The sequence below is a fragment of the Amyelois transitella genome, chromosome 26, assembly GCF_032362555.1.
Source record: "Amyelois transitella isolate CPQ chromosome 26, ilAmyTran1.1, whole genome shotgun sequence".
Lineage (NCBI taxonomy): Eukaryota > Metazoa > Arthropoda > Insecta > Lepidoptera > Pyralidae > Amyelois > Amyelois transitella.
Genome location: NC_083529.1, coordinates 6771803 through 6794310, shown reverse-complemented (window position 1 = coordinate 6794310; position 22508 = coordinate 6771803). Strand labels below are relative to the sequence as shown.

At 36.9% G+C, this 22508-nt stretch overlaps 1 protein-coding gene across 1 annotated transcript; it reads left to right on the top strand.

The window, feature by feature from the left end:
• The first annotated feature begins 2309 nt into the window (after nt 1-2309).
• On the top strand, nt 2310-22493 carry LOC106138223 (uncharacterized). Its single transcript, XM_060951735.1, has 7 exons — nt 2310-2317; nt 2770-2887; nt 4300-4863; nt 13992-14100; nt 15185-15285; nt 17192-17353; nt 18901-22493. The coding sequence occupies exons 1-7, from the start codon at nt 2310-2312 to the stop codon at nt 18994-18996; spliced, it is 1158 nt and encodes a 385-aa protein (XP_060807718.1). The 3' UTR covers nt 18997-22493.
• The last annotated feature ends 15 nt before the right edge of the window (nt 22494-22508 follow it).

The window sequence follows — 22508 nt, the reverse complement described above, 5'->3', positions numbered from 1 at the left end:
CGAAGCCACAGTTCAATTTAAAACATTTAATTTTAAAATCCAACGAAATCCCCATATTTTCTCCAAACAAATTCCATCTTATCCCCGACTTTGTACTTTTAAAGATACCAGATTATCCATATATAGCGAGATTTATTCATAGCGCAGACGCAATGATTCGTCCGACTTACAACGACCTTTAGAGGCAAGGAATATTTAAGATTAGGTTATCTCAACCCGTCACTGCCCCACAAGGAGGTTTAACATATTACCACGACACCACAATCCACAAAAAACCGCCATAAAAACCTTAATTTCAACAGAATAGGGTTTATATTCATCTAGTTTGTGGGTTCTAATTATATTTGTAGAAATATACGTTATGCGTGAATGACCAATCGGAGGACAGTAATCCAAATTCCAATTTTGAATTCTTGACGTTCCGTCGGCGCCATGTTGTTCTTTTATTTTTTAAAGTGGCCGGATAAGCTTTGTTCTTTTGCTTGGAATGGTGGGTCTAAATTGCTCATTTTCGTGTTTATTATGTCCGTTATCTCTGAAAGAAAAACGATGTCTCATTAGTCTGTGTAGATTAGTTTTCTTGTGGTTTCAGTTTTTTTTTTTTGCGTTGGCACGACTCGTTCTTTTGCGGTCTTCGGCAAAAGGATTTATCGGTTTATTAGAGCTGTCTATGATAAGTGTTTTTGGAATTTATATTGGCTACAAAATAAAGGCATAAAGTCGTGGTTATATGTATGTTCTCGTAGGTACCTATGTATATTTACAGAGTAAATTAAAAATTTACAAAATTATTAACTCGTAAATTCTTTTGTTTATAATTCTGAAATTGTAACACAAAAATAAATTTGCCTATAACATTCACTCAAGCATTCTCATTTTGTTTATGTTCTTATTATAGAAAAGCACTTAAAACAATTTTCGGATCGTTTATAGTATAGTAAGTGGCGACGAATTTGGATGGTTCCTTTTAGAAAGTCTACTTATAGAATGGAATTCTCCATATTTTAAATCTGTTTCAATAAAATAAGTATGAAAAGAAAAATCTCAAGTTTATTAGCCTTTCCCTTGATCTACTTACAATCTGCACGGGAAGACACTATGTTTTTTCTTAGCTAATAGATGAATATGGGCCTATGCTATTTAATTATGTAATTTCATACATAAATACAAATAATCACGTCTACCTTTATACGTTCCTGTCATGAAAATACTGATGGGTGACGTTCAGCTATTATGTGATTTCCCCTACAAATAGAAACGTATGAAATTATTAGTATAAACTTGAATTGTGAGGGAATGTTTTTTATTTATTTTAATAAATCGTTATTTCTTTCGCTGGATTTTGCTTCATTACCACGCACCAAATAGTATATGCTTCTTTTTCTTTTAAATATGCTACTTTTTCTTTTTAAATATTATGTCAAATTACATTGAAAGAAAAAAATTTCGCGTGCGCATATTTTTCAACTTATAAAATGGAATCTTTTCCAATATCTCCTTACTTACAACAGATTACTGAAGAGATTAGATCCGCATTGGCAATGCGGCAAACAGCGGCGGATTTTACGCAAATATTTACCCCGGTTATAATTGGTTCCGCTACAGGTTGTTATTGTAAGTAATTTTTATTCAAAATGGCGGTGGAATCGGCGGTTTAGATTTGAAATTATATATCAGATTTTGATCTTTGGTTGCTTTGGAAATTTAAAAATAAAATACGAGTGTAATCGTTTTCACAATGAAATAACGGTTGTATAATAAAAAAAGGTTTTTGTTTTTTAATCTTGAATATAATAAAAAATATATTTAAATTCACAAAATAAAATACACCGATGCCAATTAAACTTCCCTTTAAAAAGTAAGAAATAATAATATAACTAAATCTTAAGGAAAATAAATAACTAAAAGGTAAGAATCTATTACTAAGCGTCCATATTGTCTGCCTGTTTTGTGTGTTACTTTTTAAAATAAATAATTACATAAAAAATTTAAATAGCTTCATCCATTTGTGAGCCCTCCTTTTACAACCCCTCTTTCTCCTCTTTTTTTAAATAAAGCAACTATTGGAGGCAACAATACAACAAACACAATTTCTTTATAGATAATGAATGATACGGAACCCTATGTGCGCGAATCCGACTTTTCAAATGGCCGGTTTTTCTGTATCTTGAGCCATGAAGTGTATTATTGCAATATCTTTTGTTTTACTTTACACTTACAAATAAATAAATTTTATCTATCTATCTACTACAATAATATATCCAGCCTCAACTTTGCACTTAGTTCGTCCTGTCAGCCATTTTGTTATTATGTCCGCGTAAGTACCTACGTACGCGGAAGCAGTGTTGTTCCTCGCCAAAATAAACAAACTACCGTTTGTTTTCCATCGGAATTCACTCTGAGGACATAATCCACAACGTATGTTTATAATACCGGCTTTTGTCTGTGGCTTTCCCTGCATAAATCTTGGATATTCTATGGATTCGTTATAAAAGCACTAATACAAAAAAGAATAGAACCAATCCATCTCTTTGCCGTGGATATTGTAAAAGGCGACTAAGGGATAGTCTTATATATTTGGGATTCTTTTTTAGGCGATGGGCGAACTAACCTGTCACTATTTGAATCTCAATTCTATCGCCAAGCCAAACAGCTGAACGTGGCCTATCAGTGTCAGGACTGTAGTCTCTGCTTACCCCGCAAGGGAGAAAGGCGGGGTTATATGTATGTATGTAACTTAGACTAAGGTCTTTTTTTCCTTTGTTACAGTTACCTCTGCCTCTCCGGGTGTATATCCCGCGCTGAGAAGGCTGGCGAGGCGCGTGAGAGCATTCAGACCTTGCTAACGGTTTGCGCTCAGCTGTGTCATCCGTGCAACGTTGATATTGTGAGTCTTCATCTTTCTCCTTATTCAATACTAACGACCCGCCCCGGCTTCGCACGGGTGCAAAATTATAAATGTTATTATACATAAAAACCTTCCTCTTGAATCACTCTACCTGTTACAAAAAACCGCATCAAAATCCGTTGCGTAATTTTAAAGATTTAAGCATACAGACAAACAGACTAAAATAGCGACTTTGTTTTATATACTATGTAGTGATAATTTGTATTGTGCGACCTTTTTTCTATTTTATTCAGAACGTGTCATAACTGGCCAGTTACAAAAAAAGAAAAAGAAAATTTTTAACTGTGCATTTGATTCTTTTTTCAATATCAAGTACAAATCAAATTGTTTAAACATTATTGTATCAATAAGTTCAGCGGTTTATTACAGTGCATATTTTAAAGTTAAACCAAAGTGCAGTTTTACTTCATCCCAAGAACATCCCCAGTTTATTTCCATATCTAAGTTTTTGTTTTTAAAGAGAGCTTTACCGTCTTTAACACTCCTTCTTCTGCTGTCTAAGCCTCTTCCACGTCTCCTAACTTGGAGGAAGTTAGTGGACTCGGTAAATGGTGGCGCTAGGTCAATCCTAGGCGGACAGGTTAGGTCAGGATGAGGTTGACATGAAATCACTTAGTTTACACTCACTAATTCAGTCGCATGAGCATGGTTACAATTATTTACAGCTTGATAAGACTTAGTTCTGGTCCATTATTTCGGAAAGCAAAAGTCATTATGTGTAAAAAAAGAAACGGTCAGAGTGTCGGAAACGGTGCGCACTTTTTTGGGACTTAAAAAAATTTCGTGAGTATAACTCCGAAAATATCGCATGCAGCGCAAAAGTTCATATAACTTTAAGGGATGCTTTTTGTCATACCTAAGCCCTGGCATCATAAAAATAGGGCTTAATAGGACATAATAAAAAAATCGACGAAATTTTTCTAAGTCCCAAAAAGTGCACACCCTTTTGTATACTCTAACCAAGGAAACAGTAAACTTGTGTCATTTCATCAAGTTGAGGTAGAGAACCCAAGGCTCAGAAAAAACGTTTTTAAATCTCCTTCCAATGGTAGGACGTCACACTTTATTGTAAGTAGGCTTTGATATTATTGTTAATACATATAGTCACGTCTATATCCCTTGTGGGGTAGACAGAGCCAACAGTCTTAAAAGGACTGATAGGCCACGTTCAGCTGTTTGGCTTAATGATAGAATTGAGATTCAAATAGTGACAGGTTGCTAGCCCTTCGCCTAAAAGAAGAATGTCAAGTTTATAAACTTATCCCTTAGTCGCCTTTTACGACATCCATGGGAAAGAGATGGAGTGGTCCTATTCTTTTTTCTATTGGTCCAGCCGGGAACCACACGGCTATATATAAAATAATTAAAATTGTCATCCCTCTCATAACCAGGGTTCAGAACGCCAATCCGCAACACAATCTCTGCGATGCGCCCTCGGCACTAGCATGTGCGGTTCGCGAGCGGAATTCTGCGGCTTGTTCGCGCGCGGCGCCGAACTGGGCCAGAGCGGCGGGTTCGTGCGCGCCGCTCGCACCGCTCACTTGCTGCGAGCGATCGCTGAGCTAGACCACACTATAGTGCAGGTCAGTGACTCATCAATAGTTATCATTCCTTTAGTTATCTTAAAGATATTCTGCTGTAAGAGGGCGGAATTCTGCGGCTTGTTCGCGCGCGGCGCCGAACTGGGCCAGAGCGGCGGGTTCGTGCGCGCCGCCCGCACCGCTCACTTGCTGCGAGCGATCGCTGAATTAGACCACACTATTGTGCAGGTCAGTGACTCATCAATAGTTATCATTCCTTTGGATATATTAGATATATTATACTATAAGAAGGCGGAATTCTGCGGTTTGATCGCTCGCGGCGCCGAACTGGGCCAGAGCGGCGGGTTCGTGCGCGCCGCCCGCACCGCTCACTTGCTGCGAGCGATCGCTGAGCTAGACCACACTATAGTGCAGGTCAGTGACTCATCAATAGTTATTATTCCTTTAGTTATCTTAAAGATATTCTGTATTCTGCTGTAAGAGAGCGGAATTCTGCGGCTTGTTCGTGCGCGGCGCCGAACTGGGCCAGAGCGGCGGGTTCGTGCGCGCCGCCCGCACCGCTCACTTGCTGCGAGCGATCGCTGAATTGGACCACACTATTGTGCAGGTCAGTGACTCATCAATAGTTATTATTCCTTTAGTTATCTTTGAGATATTCTACTCGTAAGAGGGCGGAATTCTGCGGCTTGTTCGCGCGCGGCGCCGAACTGGGCCAGAGCGGCGGATTCGTGCGCGCCGCCCGCACCGCTCACTTGCTGCGAGCGATCGCTGAATTAGACCACACTATAATACAGGTCAGTGACGTCATTACAAAGATGTCTAATGTCTAGATGTGCTCAGTGTCATCAATAGAAGTCAGCTTCTCCTATACACTTCAGCAGAGAACGGAATTTTGCGAACTTTTCGTAGCTTTTTGGTTACCCAATCTAGGATAATAGCCAAAAGGCGCGCTCTGGGCTCCTCTTCAGAGATGTTAGGATAAAACACAAGGAACTAGAAGGGAAAAGAGATTGAGTCATAAAGTAAACGGTCACCACGCAAAGGCCGATGTTCTAACAAATTTACGCCACTAAATTTGTTTAAGCGTTCTTCGGCTACCAGCATTCACCTCACGTTCTCTAAAGCTTGGCTCAAAGTAAAATGAAAACACCCCGAGTTGACAGACGGACAAACATATCGGATTCAACATAGATTATATTACCGAGAGTAAGAAGTGGTAATGAGAGAGCGATGAGTGAGAGGGAAGATTTCGTTATGGTACTAAATTTTGATGTCGAATACCTGATTTGACATAATTTTATGTAGGTACCAGTTTTTAAGATGGACAAAGCCTTACACGTCTGAGATAAACTATATTCAAATTTGAGCAATAGTTTCCGCGTGATGCGAGTACTTACGTATATAGATAGAGTTCTAAAAATCAAATTTTTTGCTTCTGTTGGTCTTTAATACATCCCCATATATCGATTTTTTTGGCAATATTATTTATTTTTTTATAGAAAATATTATTGCACAAAATATTTTCAATTTTTTACCAGTCTACTGGCTTTGCAAACAGAAAAACTTTAAGTTGGTAGTGTGATAAAGTGCACATGCATATATTCATCATATATATATACTAGCTGTCCCGGCAAACGTTGTTTTGCCATATAAATATGTATTAATTGGATATGGATTTAAAATATTTTCAATGTAACATAATAAAAATTTACACATGTGCAGTCATAAACACGCATACGTTTTTAGCTGCTAGTGTATTAAAAATAAATTATGAATGAATAATATGTTATGTTTATATTTTTATTTTATAAAATTCTAATTCCAGAAATTTTAATAAACAAGTGAATAAATTAAACCTCTTGTAGTAGACGGGCTAGCAACCTGTCACTATTTGAATTTCAATTCCAACACTTAGCCATACAACTGAACGTTTCAGTCTTTTCAAGACTACTGGCTCTGTCTACCACGCAAGGGATATAGACGTGTTTATATATATGTATAAATAAAATCTCCTCTCAATTTGTTCATGATACATGTCTCGCTACTGCATCAGCATCCCTGGTCAAACACAATGTGATACTCCAGTTAATGAAGGAGGTGTACACATAGACGCGTTTGTTTTGTAAGGGATATCTCAATGGCCTTCGGAGGCAACGTGCACTAAGTGGGCGTTTGTGAACACGGCTTTGGCTAATTGTCAATTTTGACTTACGCGTGGCCTTCGGGTATTTTGATGTCCAACTGCGAACCGGGACTTCCCGTGGGAATTTCGGGAAAGAATTTATATTTTTAACATTTCAAGTTATAGGTATATTCTATACCCGTGTACCAAATTTCGTTTAAAACACTTCAGTAGTTTTTGCGTGAAACAGAACAAAAACTTTTTTGTATTTATTTGTACTTACACACGCATTGTTTAATCGGACATCTCACCGATTCGACTCTAGCGGTTCCCAGATGGGACGTAATAAAACGGTAGACGGTTAAATTCTCTGATTTGAATTTAGAACTACACTGCAATTTTATTGTTACTCTATTTACATTCGTACTCTACAATTCGATATTTAAAAAACAACAGCCAATTAGAACGCTACAATCGGGGGGGAGACGCCACGTGACCGCGCAATTCTCAAGCGGATTCGCCGCTTGTGCATTCATCTCTTTTTAACGCATTAGTTTGTGTATCATCACTCCCTTTTCATCGTCAATGTTGTCTTTCGCCTGTTTGTCTTTGAGATACTTGTGTTCTCGTGTTTCAATGTGTTTGCCGAAACGGAAAATTAGAAACTTGGGTTTTGTTGAATCAATAGTTGGCTGTAATGTTGTAGGTATGCGATTTTCATCATGTTTATTTTAGGTATATTTGGCGCGGTTTTACTTTCCGCAGCTTTATTGTTATTATAAGGAAATGTATTATGTTTCTACTCAAGTTCTTTAAGGATGTCGGTAGGCGACTTGTTGTCTCAGTTTTTTATACCTACATAAATATATATAATCACGTCTACATCCCTTGCGGGGAAAACAGGCCACGTCCAGCTGTTTGGCTTAATGATAGAATTGAGATTAAAATAGTCACACGTTGTCAGCCCACAAGTTTATAAACCTATCCCTTAGTCGCCTTTTACGACATTCATGGGAAAGAGATGGAGAGGAAATAATCTTCCACACACATCAAAAAAAAATCATGGGCATCATACTTACTTCCTTCAAAAACTATGAATCCATTTTACTCAAAAATTGTCCACAACTCATTTAGGTAACCCTTTGCCTTTATTTCCGGAGACTTCATATTTTCACTAACCACAAACCGTAATTAAAAAAAAAAAAAATAGCAACTCGTTGAAAAACTCCTGTCAATACAAACAATTCGTATCGGAACCGCCGTTTCCACCGCTGCCTGTATAAACGTTTCAAACGCAGGCGTGTTTGTACACACAGCGGCAAAAAGTATATTTACGTGGGTCGGGAATCTCTGTTTGCGTAGCGTTCGCGTTTTTTTGGCGTCGAGTGTACCTACTCTTTGTGTGGATCGCGCGCAATGTACTTACTGGTTTTGAGTGGCAAGTGTGTAGATACCCTAAAGAACTAACACAGGTTCTTTAGGGTGTTTTCACACTTGCCGGAAAAATTGTCAGCGTCAAAAGTAGGTGATGGTGACGTGTTAATGTGGACCGCGCGCAATGTCCTTACTGGTTTTGAGTGGCAAGTGTGTAGACACCCTAAAGAACTAACAGAGGTTCTTTAAAGTGTATTCACACTTGCCAGACAAATTGTCAGCGTCCAAAGGTGGTGATACACTTGCTACGATCCTTACGGACCTCTCCCGCTTCACAAACTTTTGGTTTGACATAGCAGCAAATTTTTTTAACTATCAACTCACAGTAAACTTATGAACAGATTTTAATGTGACATTGCATGTCTATTACAAACTAGAGGCCGCTCGCGACTTCGCCCCCATGGAATCATTCCCGCGGGAACTCCGGGATAAAAAGTAGCCTATATGTTATTCTGGGTCTTTAGCTACCCACATACCAAATTACATCGTAATCGGTTCAGTAGTTTTTGCGTGAAAGAGTAACAAACATCCATACTGACATACTCCCAAACTTTCGTATGTATAACTAGAGGCCGCCCGCGACTTCGTCCGCATGGAAACCCTATCAATCCCGCGGGAACTCTGGGATAAAAAGTAGCCTATGTGTTATTCTGGGTCTTCAGCTACCTACATACCAATTTTCATGGTAATTGGTTCAGTAGTTTTTGCGTGAAAGAGTAACAAACATCCATACAAACTTTCGCCTTTATAATAGGGTAAAACCGGGATAGATGCCGCAGTGGGATAGGTGCCTCGTTTTCTAAAACTCATATTTCCGAAAGAGCTACCTATGTTTTAATAAGTTAAAACGGGAGCGAAGTCTCCGCACACCTCAATCCCTGCAAGTGCGTCGTTGAAAGTGGACGTATTTCTCTCGTGTGTGCAATAATCTCCGCAGCGTGTCAAACAGCTCGGACTTTTTTTATGTAAGTATTTACAGCTTCATAACTTTACAAGTACTAATTAGTTCCATATAATTTTTGTTATACCAGTACACAGGTTATTAAATAACACATCCATATTAATATAGTTGTTGTTTTGTGTTTATTTTATTAATTATATATAAGGGCATCTATCCATATCAAAAAGGATAGTCGCCTTGATTTTTCGCGGTATAGATGCCCCTAACAGTGTCTATCCCTCATATCTTTATACATTATAAATTAATATATTTTCTATGTTTTATAATTTTCATTGCATTAGTTTTTAGATACCTAGCATACAAGAAAAAGAAACACCTTCAAAATTTGTGGTCGAAGCATCACCAATACCACAAATTCCTTTAACAATGTCTAAAAGGGTAAAACAATCTGCAGATATTATATGATATATAAAACAATATACAGAAGAAAAAATTAAAGAAAAGAACTATACATAACATAAAGATAAAGAGCGAGTTAAGAGAGTTTGTAAAAGAAAAAGGAGAAATACTTATTATAAAGATGACTACAGTGAGACTGATTTTAGTGAGAAACAAAATTATAATTAAATTAAAGTAAGTAAAGGAAGAGGAGCTCAAAAAAGATAAACTATTTATAGTTCAAGTAGTGATGGTGGAGATTATCCACTAATTAATTATAAAACGAAAGGAAAGAAAACCAAAGGTTTACCTGTTAAGGAAACTAACAAAGACAAACAAAAAAGCTTTGAAGATAGAAACGAAATAAAAAGTTCTCGTAAAAGACATATCATTTTAAGTTCAAATAGCGAAACTGAAGATAAACCAGGTACTTACTCTAAAATGATAGAAGAGAAATGTAAAGATTTGTTTGTGAAGAAAAATACCTAAGAGAGAAAAGCAAGGTAGCTCTAAACATACAGATGATAATAATTGCATAGAATGCTTTGACAGCTATGAAAATACAAAATCGAAATCCGATTGGATTCAGTGCATTTCATGACAGAAGTGGTTGCATGTAACCTGCACACTATACAAAAATTATTGCTCAAGATGTGGAAAAGAGAGCTGAGTACATGTTGATTTTTTAACTTTTATTACTTACTATTAAAAGTTGTTCATTATTTTTGTTACATTCTTTATGATTATTTTACTTGAAGATAATTTACATAACATGATGCCTCAATAAAACAAATTTTAATTATGCATATTTCTATTTTTTATTCCATACGGCATCTATCCCACACCATGGGCATCTAACCTCCTTAATATTTTCATGGCGGGGCATCTATGCATACAGTGTAGGCTCCTATCCTCAAAAAATGGGTCTGCAGAAACTCATTTTTTGCCCAACCAGTAATTGCTAGGCCATCTAAAATAAGTCTATCGTAATGTAAGAAAAAAGACCAAATAAGTAATATTGAAAGTCTTTTTTAACGATATTTTATTAGATTTGAAATAACGAGATAATTTCAAAAAGTGAGGCATCTATCCTGACTTTACCCTAGTAGTAGGATATTAGTATAGATTCCCACAATGATGAAACCAGGACTCGAAGCTATATACGTTTAAGGTTCATCCGATCGCGACTTCACGGTTTCCTGCCCCAAGGATGTTGCGTGACTCGCTACAGTATCGTGATTCGTGGTGAACACCCAAGATTTGTTGAGATTCACCCTCTTTGTGGCTTTCAAGCGAACTGCCCGTGGCATTTGTGAGAATAATTTATGATTGTTGTACATGACTTCGTTTTGTACTTTTATTACGTAATTGTATGGAAAAAAATTTGGGTACCTTTGTATAAAAATTTATACGTACATACATACATACATATGATCACGTCTTTATCCCTTACGGGGTAGACAGAGCCAACAGTCTTGAAAAGACTGATAGGCCACGTTCAGCTGTTTGGCTTCAAATTTATACGTCGAATATAAATGTAGGTACATATAATGTTTTCGCTATTAAAATTGTGTGCCGTGTGGTTCACGGCACCAATAGAAATAAGAATAAGACCATTCCATCTCTTTCACATGGATATCGTAAAAGGCGATTAAGGGATGGGCTTATAAACTTGGTATTCTTCTTTTAGGCGATGGTCCAGCAACCTATCACTATTTGAGTCACAGTTCTATCATTAAGCCTGACAGCTGAACGTGGTCGGTCAGTCTTTCCAAATTAGTTGCTGTGTCTACCCCGCAAGGGATAAAGACGTACATACATACATACATATGTTCACGTCTATATCCCTTGCGGGGTAGACAAAACCAACAGTCTTGAAAGGACTGAATGGCCACTTTCAGCTATTTGGCTTAATGATAGAATTGAGATTCAAATAGTGAGAGGTTGCTAGCCCATCGCCTAAAAAAGAATCCCAAGTTTGTAAGCCTATCCCTTATAAAGACGTGATTATGATTATTAATGAACGAATGAAAAAAATAAACACACTTTCGCATTAGTAATATAAGTTTGTATTTCAAAAATCTATCCTTTATAATATCAACTCATTATTTACACCCAACAAATGTAAGCCAATAACCGCTCAGATATTTGCCCATCCCGATTCCCCCCTCCCACGGGATCACCTTTGATGTCTGTCCCGGATAATTACGAGGACCTCTGGGATCCGGGTTCGAGTCCCCGGCAAACACAATTATATGTTTATTAGGCCGCAGATGTGACTGTGTATGATTGATTGTTTGTTTATGGTTTAATTGAGGTTGGTAGCTAGGGCGGGTGTATTATTGTTCAATTATTTAAAAAATAAACATAACCTTCTCATTGACTAGCTGTTGTCTGTGGTCAATCAGTCTTTTCAAGACTGTTGGCTCTGTCTTCCCCACACGGCATATAGACGTGACTATTTATGGTATTCTTTTGTCGGTGGCGCTAAATTCGAGCGTGAAGATATTTTTTTGTTTTTTTTTTTTGACAATTTACACAGAGTTACGAGATACAACTCAACGATACTATATTTTTTAATAAATACTTATATAGATAATCACCTATGAATCTCAATTCTATCATTAAGCCAAATAGCTGAACGTGGCCTATCAGTCTTTTCAAGATTGTTGGCTCTGTCTACCCCGCAAGGGATAAAGAATAGACGTGACTATATGTATGTATGTATGTATAGATAAACATCCTAGACCCAGGCCAATCAGATAAAGTTCTTTTCTTATCGTGCCCTGGCCGGGATTCGCATGATTCGCGCGGGCGTAGATGCGGGTTAAAGCTAGTTTTATAAAATTTGCGAGAGAAAATATCACAATTCAACGGCAGTAAGGAAATATTTGAAAGAAAAAAAATCGAGTAGCGCCGGCAATCCATTAGCCCGTCCCGGGATCGTATCGATTGCCCCGCGCTCGGGAGACGCGCTATTAGCGACAACGCCATGAGGGGAATTGATAATTGATGAATATTAATACTATACCAATGGCTTTCTTCTTCCTTACGACTATAGTCCAGGTTGCATCCTCACCTCTCCGGAGAGGAGTCCGGGGTATGCCTTTGACCAAGGATCCTGGATATTTTTTTATGATTAAAATTTCATATAAGTCAATTAATCTGAACAATGTGTATTCTCTCGTCCACACATTTTTATGCTAAGTTTGGATATTTGTGAGGTTGACGTTGTTGAGGAAAATGCTGCAGTGCAGTTTGTTACCGCTTCTGCTGCACTGGCGCTTTGGAAGCGGCAGTAAACTTAGTTTTAAGTAGTTTATTTGACGTCAACCAAAGATGTTACGCCAAAAGATAAAAAGTTTTGAATTTGAATAAGGTATTTTGTTTGTTTTGTACAAATTATATAACATAATTGATAAACTATCATGTTATGTTTTATAATTTGCACGCACCTTTAGTTACCCAAACAAGCATGGATGCTAAAAGTGTTTTCAATAGTGATAACCTAAAAAAAACATCTCTCCGTAAATAAAGGTTTCTCTCAGATATTAAATGAGAATTGAATCAAAATCAAAGTTGAATGTCGTCCAACTTGCAAACTCAATTTACCCCGGGCCACGGGAAACCACTCAGCGATTCAATCCGGCAACTCGGGGTAATTCAGTCTGTGGTCAGTTGCGTGACCTTACTACGTTAAAGATTTTGACATTTAACTCTACGTGGGGGGGAGTAGGGATTTTTGTTTTTTTTTTTGTTAATATGGGTCGATGATGAGGCTAGTTATTGATTTAGTAAATTTTGTGTGGCCGTGGATGTCGTGAAATGCGATTAAGGGATAGGTTTATGAACTTGAGATTAATGCGACTGAGGGATATCTTCTTATTCTTCTTTTAAGCGATGGGCTTGCAATTAAGCGACATTAAGCCAAACAGCGAAACGTGGCCTACTACTCTTTTAAGGACTGTTAGCTCTGCCTACCCCGCAAGGGAAGAATTTAATTTTTCAATTCGAACCAGTGCTTCCTTAGATTAGCGACAAACAAACAAACAAACTCTTCAGCTTCATAATATTAGTATAGATACATACATACATACATACATATCATCACGTCTATATCCCTTACGGGGTAGACAGAGCCAACAGTCTTCAAAAGACTGGATGGCCACGTTCAGCTGTTTGGCTTAATGATAGAATTGAGATTCAAATAGTGACAGGTTTCTATTCCATCGCCTAAAAAAGAATCCCAAGTTTGTAAGCCTGTCCATCAGTCGCCTTTTATGACATCCATGGGAAAGAGATGGAGTGGTCCTATTCTTTTTTGTATTGGTGCCGGGAAACACACGGCACTTTAGTATAGACTAGCGGCCCGCCCCGGCTTCGCACGGGTGGACATATTTTTGTGTTTTATATTTTGAAATAAATTTATTTCAAAACAAATTTATGCCTATGTCACTTTTGAAGGTCTATTCTATATCTGTGCCAAATTTTATCAAAATCGGACCAGTAGTTTTTGAGTTTATTCCACACAAACATACAAAAATACAAATCTTTCCTCTTTATTATTAGTGTGGATTACTGCATTAAATGCTCCTGTATTCAATTTTTGTGTACATAAATATATACTTAATGAAAATGTTGTCACAGGAATCGTTCGGAGAGGGCGGCTGGCCCCTGGAATTCCGCGCGGCCGTGGCGAGACTGTTGTCACAACATGCTCCCAGCGACAAGGAGGCGCCGAGGACCACGGCTTTACGTGAGTGGCTTAACCTCAAGTTTGTCCTAGCAGTAAACTCGTCGGTTAGCTAACAAACTAATAAATAAATAACATACATACATACATACATATGGTCACGTCTATATCCCTTGCGGGGACAATAGTCTTGAAAAGACTGAATGGCCACGTTCAGCTGTTTGGCTAAATGATAGAATTGAGATTCAAATAGTGGCAGGTTGCTAGCCCTTCGTCTAAATGTTCAATTTAATTAATAATGTTGAATTCCAAGTTTATGAGTTTGTAAGCCTGGAAAGAGATGAGTGGTCCTATTCTTTTTTGTATTGGTGCCGGGAACCACACGGCACGGTAATAAATAAATAAATATAGACGGGACAAATTACACTGATTGAGTTGGCCTCGAAGTAAGTTCGTGACTTGTGTTACGAGATACTAACTCAACGATGCTATATTTTATTTTATAATAAATACTTATATAGATAAACAACCAAGAGCCAGGCCAATCAGAAAAAGTACTTTTCTCATCATGCCCTGGCCGGGATTCGAACCCGGGACCTCCGGTGTCACAGACAAGCGTACTACCACTGCGCCACAGAGGCCGTCAAATGTACTGTGTATGAGGACATAACATATAATAACATCTATATCCCCTGCGTTTGTCCTAACAGTAAGATCGCCGGTTAGCCAACAAACTAATGTACTGTGTATGAGTTCATAACATATAATCACGTCTTTATCCCCTGCGGGGAAGACACAGCCAATGGTCATCGAAAGACTGAAAGGCCACGCTAAATGTGTGCCGTGTGGTTCCCGGCACAATTATAAAAAAGAATTGTATCACTACATCTCTTTCCCGTGGATGTCGTAAAAGGCGACTAAGGGATAGACTTATAAACTTGAAATTAAACATTATTAATTAAATTCAACATTTAGACGACGGGCTAGCAACCTATCACTATTTGAATCTCAATTCTATCATCAAACCAAACAGCTGAACGTGGCCTTTCAGTTTTTCAAGACTGTTGATTGTGTCTAATCCGCAAGGGATATAGACATGACTATATGTACATATGTATGATGTGTATGTATTGTTCTTTCCACCCAGGTCTCAGCAACCAGAGACTCGACCAGACCCTGTCGGAGACCATGGTGCTTGACCTCATCGTGTTGGTCGGGTTCGTCGTGGTCAACAACCCACAGTTGCAGGTTAGTTGTTTTTGCTATTTATTTATTTATTTTCTTACCAATTACTTATATTCGGAACAAGTAAGGCTTTTTTGTAAACGACATATTTGTTCAAAGAATATTACATACATACCTACATATAATCACGTCTATATCCCTTGCGGGGTAGTCAGAGCCAACAGTCTTGAAAAGACTGATACCACCCCGCAATGGATAAAGACGTGAAAACCAATTGTCTAATGAACTTTCACTACACCTGTGCTAGTCGTGGGAGGGTCACTATTGTGTTGAGCAATTTACAAGAGCGACCGTTTGCATCGTAATTTCTCGTTTGTACACATTCTTGCAAAAAATATTTAGGGTACAGAAGTTCACATCTACACATACATACATACATATGGTCACGTATATATCCCTTGCGGGGAAGACAGAGCCGACAGTCTTGAAAAGACTGAATTGCCACGCTCAGCAATAGCTGGCTTAATGATAGAATTGAGATTGAAATAGTGACAGGTAGCTAGCCCATCGCCTTAAAAAGAATTTGTAAGCATATCCGTTAGTCGCCTCTTACGACATCCATAAGTTCACATCTGTTTATCATTAAGCCAAGCAGCTGAAAGTGGCCTTTCAGTATTTTTAAGACTGTAAGCTCTGTTCACCCAACAAGGGATATAGGCGTGACTATAACTATATATGTATGTAGATCTGATTATTTCGTTACATTTTATTATAAAAAAATTAAATATACTTTTTAAATTGCGTTGTTAAAATTTATTTATTTATTAATTTTTCGGTAAATAGTAGCATAAAATTTTAACTTTTATTTTTATTTATTTGATGTCATGGATAGGGCTGTAAATGATTCAAATGTACTATTAGAACTCTAGCGGTAAATAGCTATTACTATTTTCAATAATGCTTTAGTTTGTTTTAGTAAATATGGTTTTGGGATTGTTATAAGATATTTCAAATCAAATTAGATAATGCTTTTAGTATTTGGTCCGCCTATTGTACTTTACAAATTGTAATTGTTACAATAAAAAAAAAAACATAAAAACAACCGAGAGAGAATTGAGATTCAAATAGTGACAGGTTGTTAGCCTATCGCTTAAAGAAGTATCCCAAGTTTATAAGCCTACCCCTTATGTCATCCATGGGAAAGTGATGGGAGCGGTCCTATTCTTTCTTGTATTGGTGCCGGGAACCACACGGCACTCTGTATACACTCGTTAGTTTACTGCGAATGTCGTCGTCTTGACCGTTTCCGTTTCCCATGCGGGCCGCACCTGTGTCTCCCCTGTCCGCTACGTGTCCACGTGTGAACTAATTCTGTCTATTGCCTTTTTTATGTGTAAGGATATTGTTTTTTTTTTATTTTTTTCTTTCCTTGAGTGTTTAGTGCACGTGTGAATTAATTTTGTCTTTTTTTATTGCCCTTTTCGTATATTAGTTTTTTTTTTATCACTTGGATCTTATAATTTTTTAAGTATGTCTGTTTAAAGATGCCAAGACTTTCTTAATTAAATACATATAATTACATATTTATCCCATAAGGGGAAGACAGAGCCAACAGTATCGCAAAGATTGAAAGTACCTTCAGTTTTACACATACTACATATTTATTTCTTACACATAACATATATACCTATATTTAAACGTGATTATAAATATTGCGGGGTAGACAAAGCCAAAACTCTTGATAAGACTGATAGGCCATGTTCAGCTGTTTGGCTTAATTATAGAATTGAGACTCAAATAGTGACAGGTTGCTAGCACATCGCCTGAAAAAGTATCCCTTGTTTATAAGCCTATCCCTAAGTCGCGTTTTACGACGTTCTCGTTGCTACGTAAATAGTCTCATGCTTATTAAAACCACATAATTAATTTATGTTTCATATACTTATCATCTTCTTTTTTTCCCACGTAGGAGACCATATGTGACGGTTGGAGCGTAATCAAGACTTTATGCACTTTACCAGCCAACTGGCTAGTGTCAAAGCCACACAGCCATTCTCTACTACCGACTCTTATAGCTGTGTCTGACAGGGAATCCGCCGCTTTAGCTATAGCATCCGAACTGAGCGTGCAGGTAAGTCGACTGAGCGTATACTTAAAATTAAGCATTTACTTAAAAGTGAGCATATACTTCAAATTCAGCATGTACTTAAAAACTTAGCGTTAAGGTTTTTTGATCGCATCGCATGGCTACATTGTCAGACCGTTATTAAAGATTAAATGCTTCTTACCCGTCAACTGGCTAGTGTCAAAGCCACACTCTACTGTCTACACTTATAGCTGTGTTTGACAGGGAATCCGCCGCTTCGGCCATAGCACTGAGCTTGCAGGTAAGTCGTCTGAGCGTGTATTTAAAACTGAGCGTATACCTAAAATTGAGTGTATACTTTTCAATGAAATGCTATTTTATGAGACTGAAGTAAAATCGTTTTAGTAGATTTTGAGTTTATTCGTTACAACCGTACAAAAATACAAATCTTTTCTCTTTATTATTAGTTTGGTTTTACAAATCTCTTATTTTAGCATTTAATTTTCTAATTTTGCCGTCAATTATATATAATCTGGTATCAAGTAGTCTTACAAACATCGCTTTAAATGTATGAGAATCTTCCGCATTAAAATATATATATATATATATCATCGCCATTTCTTAAAGCCACTGGCCTGTCGCTAATTTCATTTGCTACCTCCAAAAACACCGGGGTCCAACGGCAATTTACCGCCAAAATTGAACTTAACTACACTCCGGCAAGGAGAGCCAGATGCGACCGTCTCTTCAAATATTCACGTCGCCAAATTGGTTTTATAGCCAACTTGGTTTGTTGTTTGCGTGATAAAGTTTTATACGTAAGTACCTACTCGTTGTTTCAATTTGGTTACAAAGATTATTTATAGGTAAGTACGCTAGCGCTAGCCTCTGGGTTTTGATCCCGTGGGAATTTTACGAGAATATGTATTTATTATGTTATTCCAGGTTATGTATGTTCTTCGCGTGTACCGAATTTCATTAAAATCCGTCTAGTAGATATTGCATGAAAGAGTAATAAACACACATCTTTAAAAACTTTCGCAATTAAAATATTAGTAGGATAGGATTTATTGATAGGGAATAAGTACACGTTAGTTCGTCATAGAATAGATTATATTGGATCAAATTTGGATACAAGGTATCACTTATTGACGTCACATCACTTAAATCTAATTATGTCTACGACCGCTTCCAAAACGCATGTGTAAAAGAAGCAGCGGAACAAACTATACTGCAGCAATTTCACTGGACGTCAAGTTATAAATATACATAGATCTCTTAAATCTAAATCGTGGACGAATGCACATTGTCTAATATTTCGACAAATAAATATAGAAAAAATAAGATCAGTACATATTATGTCAATACTACGTCAAAAATGCACATGCATTTAAGAGGCCATTATGTCACGCTCGGGCCACACATTTTTATCATTAATATAATCCTCTGTGCGCTGTAATAGGCTTTTCTACAAAGCTCATCTTTAATGTAAGATGATTTTAAGGTAAAATAAATAGCCCTACTGGAAATATGTATGTATTGTATATGTTTGATAGGTAAGCACATATATTGAGTGACCTTTCCCTCCTTAGATGCTGAACGAATATCTGGACAGCCCGGAAGCTCAGAAGGTCAAACTGGTTCAGGTGATTAAACAGGGACGCGCCAAGAAGACAGGGAAGAAGTGAGTGAACTCGTAGAAGGGGAACGGTAGGATAACAGGAAGGCTTTGAGAGAGGAGTGGGTTCGGATGAATGTGGTAGTAAAAGTGAGGGGTCAACACCGTATCAAGCAAATTAATTTTTCATTTACAGTCTGTTAATTGCCATCGATTATTACATAAGAAGAGAAGGTAATATGGGGATGGGGCGATCATGTCTTATGATATATATCTTTTGTTATATTTTATCTTATGACGGCCTCTGTGGCGCAGCGGTAGTACGCTTGCCTGTGACATCGGCGGTCCCGGGTTCGAATCCCGGCCGGGGCATGAGAAAAGAACTTTTCTGATTGGCCTGGGCCTTGGATGTTTATATATATAAGTATTTATTATAAAATATAGTATCGTTGAGTTAGTATCTCGTAACACAAGTATCGAACTTACTTTGAGGCTAACTCAATCTGTGTAGTTTGTCCCGTATATATATAAATTTATGTGCCTATATATCTTATTCTACAACAGCCTTTGACAAGAAGATATGACACTTGCCCCCCGGTTTTCTAATACAGGTACACCTGAACTAATTGGCGTTTGAGGTCTGATGAAGTCTAGGTACCCACTTAACGATAACTGGATAAAATCGTCTTATGTAATATATCGGTGGCTATTAGAATTCTGATACGCTGTTGACTGTTAGGATAAAAAAGGTAAAAATTCGCGAGGAACGGTAGTGATGTGCGTTTACAACAAACAGTATGCCTTGATATTTATTATATTAAAATTAAAGGCGGAATGTAGGTTCAAGTAATCGGCGAACCTTTGAATGATGCACGTCACTGCGGTTAGGTTAAAAAGAGATGAACGATAGCGGAGTGGTTAGGAAAAAGTTTAAAAGGAATGGGAATACGGTAGGCCTAAAGAGAGCTGTGGTTTTCATTTGTTATATTCCTTTTTTTGACGTGGTTGAATTTTCACCGCTAGATGGCGATAGAAGCTAAAAAGTCCGCTTGCCTACCGTAACCAGGAATCTTGTAGTATTATTAATCTTATAGGTTACTTCATGACCAAAGGACTTGGCTTTGTCTTAAGATTTTAAGGTCCTATTAAAGCATAACTATTATAATAAAATAAAGCAACACCTTAACCGAAACTTCGACGAAAATAAGGAATGACGCTTGTTAAAAACATGGTTCTTCGACGAATGCAAAGGTATATGCTTGCAACCTGCTTTTGGCATACTATTTCTTTCAAGAAAACATGAAGATTATATTTAGTATGATATGATATGTTACAATTTCAAAGTTACTCGTTAAAAATGACATCAGACAATTCCAACAAACATGCTAGGAAATCTTAATTTGTTTATTAATTTCGCCTTAATAATAAAATCGAAAACCACAGCTCGAACTACGAATTTATAAAATTGGGAATTAAACGACGAGCATGTATGTCGTCCTAAATTTTTGTAGAGAGGAAGACATAAACTAAACACATTTAATCGGAATGTATGTTACAATAATCAGTGTTAAATGTTGTCCTAGATCCTGTCAGTTGTTAGTTTTATATTAATACTTATTGTAGATTTTAAATCTTAAAATTGGAGGTTTAATTCTAAATAACATATTGGCCTCTGAAATTTACTTCGACAAAAGAAACGTACATTTTTTTCAAAATGATTTGAATTGTCCTTATTGTTTAAACAATCGGTTTATTTTGAATTAATAACATCGACCTTTTTTAATTTTTTCGACGAAAGTAAGGTTCAATTTTTAAGACTCGTAAAAAAGTCATAAATTCTTTTGAGTTTAATTTTTTTTTTTTAAGTTAAATTTAGCTAAATTGAATATACCATTAATTGGCAGTCAAACCTAAGGGACAAATTAATAAAACCCAAAGGTAACTGCTTAATATCACAGAAAGCATATTTTTATTTGTAAAAAAAATATATTTTTGTTGTATTTTGTATCATTTATTATTTTTTATTTAATTTATGTTACGAAGGTCTGTGAAATTAGCTATTAATAAATTAATTAAACACTGACAGGACTACTATAGTATAACCATTATATATTAAAAAAATATTGTAATTCCAATATCGTTGTCCTCCCCACTCCAAATAATAATAATCGGTGTTTTACTGATGTAGTACCTACACTTTTTGATGTCACTATACCTATTTTTCTATGGACCTAGATTAGACTCGATTATATTATACTTATATATAAAAGAAATATTTTCTTTTGTTTCTGTTAAATCTCAAAACTGAAATTCGAAAACTTGAAATCTTCATATTTTTGTAACGTAACAAATTTACTTATTTATTTTTTTAATATTTGAAATTAATTCGAGTTTTCAAATGACAGTGCTTTGTATTTTTCGTTTTATTTTCGAAAGCACTGCATTGATTTATTTTTTGAGGTTTAAAAGTCGGAAGCGAAACGTCGAGAGGGATTAGAGTTAATGTTAAAATTAAAATTTGGTCGACTGAGTCTGCATTTAATGAGGGGTATTCCGAAATATCGCTAGATGGCAGCACAGTAATTTTCTATTATTCATTAGGTAGGTAGACTACGAGATTTTGTTTGCCCGACGACTTATTCTTCTTACCGATAAAGATGGAAATCTTTGCAGAAAGCCATCGTCTATTTATAAATACAAGTATTAAACGAGCATGTAACGTACCTTTATCTCGGACGTTTCAAATCATGTTACATGTGATCCGTGGTCACCGAGCGACTGAAAACCAGCCGGCTACTGCTCCGCCTGCACAGCAGAATGTTCTTCTACTGCCAAGTTAACAGGGCAACTACCTTCACAATACTAAGCAGTGGGTTGTGAAAACATTTGACGTAGCGAAATAAACAATGAAATGACAGACCTGTCCATTTTTTTGACGTTACTGTGCTGCCATCTTGTGGTGCATTTTGGGAAATCCTCGTTGAAAAGTTTCAGCGGTTGTGGAATATTTGACACTTTAGCGTTTCTATCGCCATATGAAAAAAAAAAAGTCTTTTTTTTTCTTAACAAGCAAATAGCGACTTGGTCCAGTTTAAATGAAATCAATTTTGTAATTAGGTTTTCAACTACATACATACATACATACATACATAAAATCACGCCTCTTTCCCGGAGGGGTAGGCAGAGACTACCTCTTTCCACTTGCCACGATCTCTGCATACTTCTTTCGCTTCGTCCACATTCATAACTCTCTTCATACAAGTTTTCAACTACCTTGATTAATAATTGCTTGAAAATTTGAGCATACAGAGGAGTTTAGACTCATCTCTTTAATATAAACTGAAAGCAAAATGGGCGATTCTGCAACGCTAAATTATCAAATTTTCATTGTTTTTCTAACATAAAAATTCCGTTTGGATGACGTAGACAAGGTATTAAGGCGTGTGCTAAGCGTGCCTCGCGGGGCAAACTTTAGATTCGGTCGGGGAACATTAAAAATTATGTTAAGTATTAACTTAGGATTGCTGTGATAAATGGTTGAACGATTGTAGGGAAGGTTTTGTATCAATTAGGGGAGACCGG

What these genes read in the sequence shown, in the direction of transcription:
- LOC106138223 (XM_060951735.1), top strand. An exon ending in ATCCGTGCAACGTTGATATT is followed by an intron (nt 2,888 to 4,299) that starts GTGAGTCTTCAT and finishes TCTCATAACCAG; the next exon opens with GGTTCAGAACGCCAATCCGC. An exon ending in TAGACCACACTATAGTGCAG is followed by an intron (nt 4,864 to 13,991) that starts GTCAGTGACTCA and finishes ATGTTGTCACAG; the next exon opens with GAATCGTTCGGAGAGGGCGG.